Raw genomic sequence first — 9,778 nt, forward strand, 5'->3', positions numbered from 1 at the left:
GTCCTCAGTCAGCTCCAGCTGCGCCATGTCCCTCCTAATAACCTCTCCCTAAGACTTCTTAGGCCAACCTCTACCCCTCATGTGGCCTACCGCGACTAACCGCTCACATCTTCTAACTAGGGCTTCTATACTTCTCCTCTTAACATGCCCGAACCATCTCAACCTCGCCTCCCGCATCTTATCCTCCACAGGGGTCACTCCCACCTTTTCCCGAATAACTTCATTCCTAATCTTATCCAATCGGGTATGCCTACACATCCACCTCAACATCCTCATCTCAGCTACTTTTAGTTTATGGGTATGAGAGTTCTTGACCGGCCAACACTCTGCTCGATACAACATAGTCGGTCTAACTACAACCTTGTAGAACTTACCTTTAAGTCTCAGCGGCACATTCTTATCGCACAAGACACCGGAAGCGAGCCTCTACTTCATTCATCCAGCTCCGATACGATGCGTGACATCTTCATCAATCTCCCCGTTACCTTGTATAATAGATCCAAGATACTTGAACCTATCTCTCTTGGGGATGACTTGCGTATCAAGCCTCACCTCCATATCCCCTTCCTAGGTACCATTGCTGAACTTGCACTCCATGTATTCCATCTTGGTCCTGCTCAACTTGAAACCCTTAAACTCTAGGGTCTGTCTCCAAACCTCCAGCCTCTCATTAACACCACCTCGCGTCTCGTCAATTAAAACTATATCATCAGCAAATAACATACACCATTATACCTTACCTTGAATGTGTCTCGTCAATGCGTTCATCGCCAAGGAAAATAGGAATGGACTAAGAGCTGATCCTTGGTGCAACCCCATCCTAACCGGAATGGTTCTGAGTCTCCTCTCGCTGCCCTAACCCGAGTCTTAGCTTCATCATACATGTCCTTAATCACCCTAATGTAGGCTACTGAGACCCCTTTAGCCTCCAAGCATCGCCAGAGCACCAAACCAACTATATAGGTTTGGATTGGTTCAGTTTTGTCGGGTTTTCGGGTTTTTGGTTATGTGAATATTATTTCAATCTTACTTTGTTAAATTTTTGATAAGTAAATATATGTTTAGTAAAAATTTAAAAAATAACAAATATATGATCTAATAAAATATTTTTATGCAAGAATTTTCTTAGTTACACATGATAGTTATTTTTTAGTCATTTAACAATAATTTTACATTGATGTACATTTTCAGATTAACCAAATTTAATAATTAAACATAAAAATAAATATGAGCCTATATTATGATATGTTCTATTTAATTTTAAATTATCGAAATAAGATTCAAACTTGAGAAAGATATAAGCATTTAATAGATCTTGACATATAAATATGGAAGAACAAAGAGATTGACATGTTTCACTAATAATTGATAAGAAAGTGATCATAAAGCCAATTATTTAAAGTTAATAAATATGAAGCACTTCATATTTAACTAAATATACATCCCATAAGAGAATCGCAAATATTTCTAGACATTTGTTTTAAAGAAAATTCTATAAAAAGTCTTAAAAGTATATATAAAAATTATATATTTATATGTCGGTTTGGTTCGGTTTTTTTTAACTCAATACCAAACCAAATCAAACCAAACCTAATCGGATTTTTTAATCGGTTTGGTTTGACTTTTCGGTTTGTACACCCCTAATCGTGATAGTCGAACTCATTTTCTTCCATACCTTCACTACAACATTATGCATATATAGCTACAAAGTACGTCGTAGCTAAATATGAAAATTTATGTGGCTAAACACTTTAGCTACAAATGTTTTTACCGTAGCATCCATAGCTAGAAGTACCGTAACTAAAAGTTAGCTACAAACTTTAACATTTCGTTGGTGAGGATCAATACTTATTGCTACGAGAATTTTTGTGATGTGGCTATATTAATAAAATATTTTGCCACGAAGAATATATATTTTGAAAATTCCCAACAACTTATAGTGGTGTTTGATTGTAAGAATTATATTGACATTTTCAAAAAACAAATATATTTATGTTTTTCAAAAGGACATATTTTTAGATTAAAAAAATGGACACATGAGATGTGCATACCCCTAAAGAGCTGGCTATTTATACGTATTAAACTTATCATTTCTCCAGCCAACTCTAGCATAGACATAGTAGCGCCAAAATTTGGAAGCAATAGCCCAACCCCCAAAATCACACCCAAAAAAAGAACAAAGAAATATAAATTAAGATACATTTCAACTGAGAAAACAAGGATTGTTTGGCTGAAATGAGAGAGTTATAAAGTTGATAAAATACTCAATAGATACTTTAGCGAAGTGTGCCCACAAGACAACTATATTAGGAGTATAGTTTAATGTATTAATGGGTATTGTCATTTGTCAAAGTGAAGTAAGCCCCAACTTAGATGGCAGCCACGCACATCTTAATCATGAACATTGAAGGCGAACCAAGGAGAAAGAGAATAGTGAAGTCCTCTCACAACAAGAAAGCGATAAATTTTATGCCATGAACGTTACATGCAACGTTCCCACTCTAAGCCTTTTCCTACTTTATATTCTTCGCATTATAACTATAAATCCTCATCTATCAAAACCAAGGTCCTAAAAAGATACTTTGGTCTTTACTGCCAATCCTCTCTCGTCTCTGTAGCCATGGTAAGTGCTCGCTTTCCCTTTTCTGTAAAAGAAAAAAAAACACTAAATTAATGCCTATGTTGTTGTTTCTAAATTTCTTTTGTAGGAGGAGGGTAAGAGCGCAGATTATAATTCTGTGATTTCAAGCAAAACTAAAGGAAAAGGTGGATTTAGAGCTACCACCTTCATCTATGGTAAGAATTTTCCCAATTATTATGTATAATATACGAACTTGTTAATCATGTACCTGGTTTTTTATTGGCCAATTTTTTTATAGGTTTGTTTGGATTAGAAAACATGGGGTTTATTGCAATCATGGTGAGTTTTGGATTATACTTCAGTTTTGTGATGGGCTTTGACCTCACTGGCTCAGCTAATACTCTCACTAACTTGATGGGCTCGACGTTCTTGCTCTCCATTCTCGGTGGCTTCATTTCTGATACTTACATCAACAGATACCACACTGTCCTAATTTTTGGACCTTTCGAAATTCTAGTAAGTTAAAGATTTTAGCATCTATATCTACATTTTACAATAAGACAATAAAGTTATTCACCTGGAAAAAAAAACTAACCAATATGTTATGGTATGTTTGGTATGAGGGGAGTATCTTTCCAAAAAAAATAAAATGTTTTTCAATGAAACATCATGATTTTTTGGTGTTTGGTGCTTAGAAAATATTATCAAAAGGAAGAAAATGATTTTCTTCAATTACTTTTGAATGAATGATATTTTACTTACAATTACCTTAACTTTTATACGTTTTATCACTTCCTCTAATTAATCAGAAGAAATTATTGTCAATCTTAACATCAATTATAATTAACTTCATCGATAATATTAGATTTGCTAATATTATCATTAATCTTAAATATAATTTTTTTAGAACATAGTTTTCACTAACCAACCAAACCAGAAAATATTTTCCGGATAAATATTTTTCATGAAAAACTGTTTCTCTAAAAGATATTTTTTCATGACTTTCGTCCTATATGATAACTATTGTAGGCATTTGCACTGATAACAATCCAAGCTCATTATAAGAGTTTGCAACCAGAGTGTGTGGTGCCAAATTGCATATCAGGATGGAAAGCTGTATTTTTTTATGCATCACTTTGCTGCTTTGCATTAGGGAGTGGTGGGGTTAGGGGAGCATTGCCCGCATTGGGTGCTGACCAATTTGATCAGAAGGATCCAAAGGAGGCTAAGGCTCTTGGGAGATACTTCAATTTGGTATTGCTTAGTTCTGTGATTGGTGGGGCTTTTGGAGTTACGTTTGTTGTCTATGTTAGCACAACTAAAGCTTGGTGGAAAGGTTTTCTCATCAGTTTGGTTGGTACTGCACTTGGTTTTATTTTCTTTGCCTTTGGAAAGCCTTTCTTGCGCCTTCAACGTCCTGCTGGAAGCCCTCTTACTAGAATTTTTCAGGTTTAATCTCTTCTTATTATATATGCTTTGTGTTATATTCCAATTTGAAGTAAAAATATTTTCAAAATGTGTTTGAAAGTAAATCATAAAAAACGGATAACGTAAACTTATTGATGTATCAGCGCTTTGAGTTTCGTAACACTAAAAACTCATTATATTTTTGAAATTATGGGTTCATAATATAATATTTATTGAAACTTTAATAGTTTCGTTACTTTCACATGCACGCACACACATCTATGTTCCATTCAAAAAAGTTGGGTTCAATTGAACTCAAGGGCGATAGGCTTCATTAATATCCTCTCATAAAAGTACACAATACGGTCAATATATTGAGGGTAAGTAACATATAGTACTTTCTTAGGTAATTTACCAAGTAGTTTCTTTGTTCTCCTCTAAACATGAACTATGATGGAGATGTTGCTATGTAAACATTTTGTATGTCTAATTGTAATCGTTGAATCATGTACTTTTATCGATCGTGCACTGCATAGTGTGATAATTTTGTTGAGATTGAAATTGAGTTGTTGTAGATAATTATCTAATTAATGCGGTAAAAAGAAATAGATGAGAAGAAAGAAATATTCAATACTTTGTGAAACAAAATTGTGATTTTTTCAGGTTATCGTTGTGACAATCAAAAATCGAAATCTACAAATACCAGAAAACAGTGACGAGCTGTATGAGATTAATGAGAAAGAATCAGACTCATCACAGCAAAAACTTGCACATACTAAACAATTCAGGTTATGTTACTTAATTCTCTGATGTATACTAATATTAGTATGGGTTAAGGAAAACCCAACTTGGTTCAAGAGGGAACATGAGAAAGGGAACCCACTGCATAATGTTTTTTAGGTCCATTCTAAAAATTAATTAATTTCTTCCATAAAGCAACAAAAGGGCGTCATTGTTCCATAAGAGAGTTTGCCATTTCTAAAAAGTTTCACACACTACACTAGATCTTCCAATCATGCATTCGTTTCTTTCTTCTTTTCTTTTTCTTTGCGACTGTTCAACTTATTCTTGTTATTTCGTTAACATTCTAATTATAAGTTGATAGTTCTAAAAGTATTTGATTATTCCCTAGAACCCCCCCCCCCCCAAAAAAAAAAAAAAACCCCAAACGATACGAAGTAACCAGCAATTTAATACCCCTATTAATTAACGTACGTATAATTAGTACTAGTATAGTACTTTTCACTTTTCCACTTTCTAACTCATTCTCAGCTTCATAATGTATTATCTAATTAGTACTAGTATAGTTAGTCATTTTTGTTAATTTTCTTAGATATACACAAAGACACGACCTTTACATATATAATTCCTAGTGGCTTAATAATTAATGTCTTGTGGTTTCTGTTTATGAGGGCGTATAGTAACTGTTGATATATTGTGAAGCAGGTTCTTAGACAAAGCTGCAACCCTTCCTAAAACAGTTGAGGCCACTCCCTGGACAGTTTGTACTGTGACACAAATTGAAGAAGTGAAAGTGTTAACAAGAATGTTGCCTATCATAGCTAGTACAATTATAATGAACACATGTATGGCCCAACTCCAAACATTCTCAGTCGCACAAGGCTATCGAATGAACCGTTTCATTAAAAAGTTCGAGGTACCAGCACCCTCAGTGCCCGCGATCCCATTAATCTTCATGTGTATTCTCATCCCAATTTATGACATGTTCTTTGTCCCCTTAGCTCGAAAAATCACCAAACATCCCTCGGGGATCACTCAACTCCAACGCGTTGGGGTCGGGCTAGTCCTATCGATCGTGTCCATGGCTGTGGCTGCCTTAGTTGAGATCAAAAGAAAGCACCATTCCTTGCAAAATCCATTGAAGCCTATTCATCTAGCTTGGCTAGGATTTCAATATGCTATTTTTGGAATAGCTGACATGTTTACTTTAGTGGGCTTGCTTGAATTTTTCTACAAAGAAGCACCTGCTGGAATGAGGTCTTTATCCACTTCATTTACATGGATTTCAATTTCTTTGGGTTACTTCTTGAGTAGTGTACTTGTAGAAATTATCAATTCAGTGACTAAAAGAAGAGCACCAAGCAAGAAAGGATGGTTAGTGGGGTTAGACTTGGATCAGAATAATTTGCACCTCTTCTATTGGTTCTTGGCTATTCTAAGTGGGCTCAACTTTCTGAACTACCTGTTTTGGGCCTCTTGGTACAAGTACAAAACAGATGAGATTGTGGAGCCCAAGCCCATTATAGGTGATTCTATCAGCTTGTCCAAATCAATGTCTGTGAGTAGGGTGCCATTGTTGAAGCCCAGTGACAATGCATCAGCAATGCCTATAATTGAAGAATGCTCAAATGGGCACACTGAGGAAGCTAATGAAAATTCATCAGCAGTGCCTAAAGTATGAAGCCAAAGAAAGCATCGTCGTACTGAACATGCAAGCAGAGGATACAAATATGAAAAATTATAATACGGTCTTTTTTCTTTCTTTTGTTGGGGTCATTTTTTATGTCTGATTTAGTGTACTTTCATGCATCTACATTATTTTTTGGCATTAAGTTTTCTGACTAGTGTTTACTCTTTGCTTCATGTCTACACGATTGGGGAAATTTACGATGATTAATTACCTTTTATGTAATAAGATTGAAAAGCTTAAAGTGCAGATTAAAGAAATTCTCATCTCTTGATTTTCCATACTTGTTTATTCTACAAATCAATTATAATTGAGATGAAGATAGCTCGTTATTAGAATTATTATCCTCTATCCTGCAAATGTAAGTTCAATAAAAGTCATGAACTGCAAGCTATATCAACATTTGATTAAAGTCCTGTGAAAGAAACCCAAAAACATCGGATCAGAGTTAAAGATTAGGCCCACGAATATTCTGGTGGGCCGTTATGGTTGGGCTCTTACTCCGTTGTTCATGATTTCTGTCACGACCCCAATTTTCCACCTTAGGATGTCGTAATGGCATCTAGTCTCTAAGACTAGGTAAGCCTAACACATGCTGATTTAATAACATAATTGAACTATATCATTTATCATAAATCATTAAATGACATACATACCCGTAAGTGGCCAATAGTTATACATTTTCCAAAACCGGTAGTACGGAGTCATAAACACTACTAAAACACACTAGAATTTCTAAACACAATACTGTTTTGAATTACAATTTAACAATAGCATAGTGAAGTAAGATGGTGACTCTGAGGCATGCGAACATCAAGCAGGTATACCTTGAAGTCTCCCGCCGCGTAGACACAACTCTCAACAACACATATGGCACATCGTGCCCACAATAACAATCACCTTCGCACGGCAAAGCCCACGTGCTACCATGTACTTTGTAACTATGATAAATATTAATTTAGATGAACGAAAGATATATTTAAACACCATAAAGCATAATAACAATCTTAAATAAAGTAAGGTGTCAAATGAAATAATGAGTATATTTTAGAAATCAAGTAAAGCAAAATAATATACAATTTGTACGAAACAGAGTATAAGATGGGTTTAGTTTAGAAATCAATAAAATTGAGTAAAAGTATCACTTTTAAACAAAAATAAACATAAGTTAAATTAATGAATTAAATATAGAATTTGTTAAGGAAAAACATGATAACAATTTTAAGTAAGGTAAACATCTAACAAGGTGATGAGTATAATTTGAGAACCCAATTATAGTGAAAGTGCGATAACCATTTAGAATAATAAGGCACCGAGTGAGATAATGAGTTCTATCTTAAGAGGCACATAGAATAAAGCATGTTAATAATCATTTTTATTAAACCATTATGTTACCAACAACTCAACAAAATATGATATAGTGACTCCACACAATTAATTAATAATAACAGGAAAAGAAAATAGAAAATGAAAGTAAAACAGTTAGTTTATGAAAATAAATTCAAACCTCACTATCAAAAAGCCCAGAATAACAAACCTCGTAATCTCATATCAAAATGCTGGTGTCACACCTCCTTTTTTCCGAGGGGGTATGGGAGTTTTTCCAATTAAAGTAACATTAATCGAAAGGGGATTATTTATTTAATCAGAGTCATCACTTGGAATAATTTATGGTGTCCCAAGTCACCGGTTCATTTTAAATCCCAAATCGAGAAAATGTTGACTCTTATTTATGGTCTGCGAACACAGAAGACCGGGTAAGAAATTCTGTTAACTCGGGAGAAGGTGTGAGGCATTCCCGGATTTCGTGGTTTTAGCACGGTCGCTCAACTATTAATAATTGGCCTAATTATCTGATTTAATGCACATTTGAGACCTATTATGCATTTTTACCTTTTAAAACTACTTTTAGTATTTATGGAATTTGTTTGAACAACTCGCGATGTCGCGCACTTATTTATTTTTGTACACATTACGAATTGCATCACGTGAACCGTACCCACGATCTACAACATATATATTTTTATTATTATTTGAAGTTATAGTCGGGTCACATGAAATACGTACCCGAATTGGGGATTATATATCACGACTATGCCACGGGAACCGTACCCATAGCCGTGATGATTTATTTAATTAACGCTAGCCTATACTAATGCTTCCTCCACCACACCCATCATGGCCTCCAACTACATGTACTACGGGGTATACCGTGGATAAAATATGTACAAATTCTTCAAGGCATTCCCCGGATGATAATAAACTTAGGGGGACAACCTCTTGCCTCGATGCTAAAATAGAAACTCCTAAAGTTTGCATAATGAACGTACGGCCTAGCATGCTACGAGCGATCCAAGCAAATCAAGTAACACAATTAACATGATAACTTCAATTTTCATTCTTGGTGTCCAACCCTACGGCTCAATAGAATAATATAAGCAACAAAGCTGATTCTTGATTCTTTTAATTCTAGACTAAATAATACTAAGTCAGATCATATTTACCCAACCATTAGACATATTTATCCAAGTCCGCTTCACATTTATAAAGCTAACTCCCTTGATTACAAACACTGTTTCAATCCAATCTGAACCTATAAAGGTTCCGTCTCAACTTTCATTAAACCAATTCAATAACGTTAATTGAAAACTATATGCTGATTAAATATAAAAGCAAAATAAACCCAAGTAATAGAGTACCAATCAAAACAAATAATAGGAATATAGATAGTATAACATGGGTAAAAGGGAAGAGTGAACCTTCAAGTAGCAAAAATTCCTTTATGAATATTGAGTTAGTACAGAACCTCCGCCTGAAATCATCTAGCAACAGTGAAACATGAACTGAACCACGAACGGACCTCGACGGCGGCCGGAAGTTCGCCGGAAAACTCGAACTAAACCATAACGACGAAGCTGAACTCTGGCTGATTTTGAGGTTGTTTTCGGCTATTTTTGAACTGGGTTTTGGACTGAAACAATGGTATTTTGGAGGTTGTTTGGCTGGAATATTAATGTGAAAACATGGCTATTTAAGGGTGCTAAAAGGGACGGTGCTACAACTGCGTTTTCATGACTTTTTGGAGCTGAAGTACTGTGCTTCTTGGAGTTTTTGGATAGAAATTTTGCTGAGTTTTGGAGGTTGTTTTGGGGTGGTTGTTGGCTGGTTGATTGTGCTAAGGAATGTGCTTGATGCTGGGAGTGGAGAAGGAAGGGAGCATCTTCTTCTTTCTTCTCAAAACCAAGGTCACGATGGAGATCCCCTCCTTCTCCATTGGAGGTGCGGCCGTGAGGTCCCTTCAAGGAGTGTGAGCTCCCTTTGTAGGGAGTAGGAATTAGATTAGGTCAAATGAGGAGTGGGTA

General features: G+C 35.3%; 1 protein-coding gene across 1 annotated transcript; it reads left to right on the forward strand.

Moving 5' to 3' along the window:
* The first annotated feature begins 2,368 nt into the window (after nucleotides 1-2,368).
* LOC104096208 (protein NRT1/ PTR FAMILY 4.5-like) lies at nucleotides 2,369-6,690 on the forward strand. The gene is made up of 6 exons (XM_009602548.4): nucleotides 2,369-2,623; nucleotides 2,709-2,796; nucleotides 2,880-3,097; nucleotides 3,611-4,030; nucleotides 4,652-4,776; nucleotides 5,435-6,690. Exons 1-6 carry the CDS (start codon nucleotides 2,486-2,488, stop codon nucleotides 6,408-6,410), a joined length of 1,965 nt encoding a protein of 654 aa, XP_009600843.1. The 5' UTR covers nucleotides 2,369-2,485; the 3' UTR covers nucleotides 6,411-6,690.
* Nucleotides 6,691-9,778: the final 3,088 nt, after the last annotated feature.

Source organism: Nicotiana tomentosiformis, chromosome 1 (assembly GCF_000390325.3).
Source record: "Nicotiana tomentosiformis chromosome 1, ASM39032v3, whole genome shotgun sequence".
Lineage (NCBI taxonomy): Eukaryota > Viridiplantae > Streptophyta > Magnoliopsida > Solanales > Solanaceae > Nicotiana > Nicotiana tomentosiformis.

Bases quoted from the DNA above. Each gene is read 5' to 3' on its own strand.
- LOC104096208 (XM_009602548.4), top strand. From the start codon at position 2,486: ATGCAACGTTCCCACTCTAAGCCTTTTCCTACTTTATATTCTTCGCAT. The intron at 2,797-2,879 runs GTAAGAATTTTC...ATTTTTTTATAG, and splicing joins AGCTACCACCTTCATCTATG to GTTTGTTTGGATTAGAAAAC. The intron at 4,031-4,651 runs GTTTAATCTCTT...TGATTTTTTCAG, and splicing joins CTCTTACTAGAATTTTTCAG to GTTATCGTTGTGACAATCAA.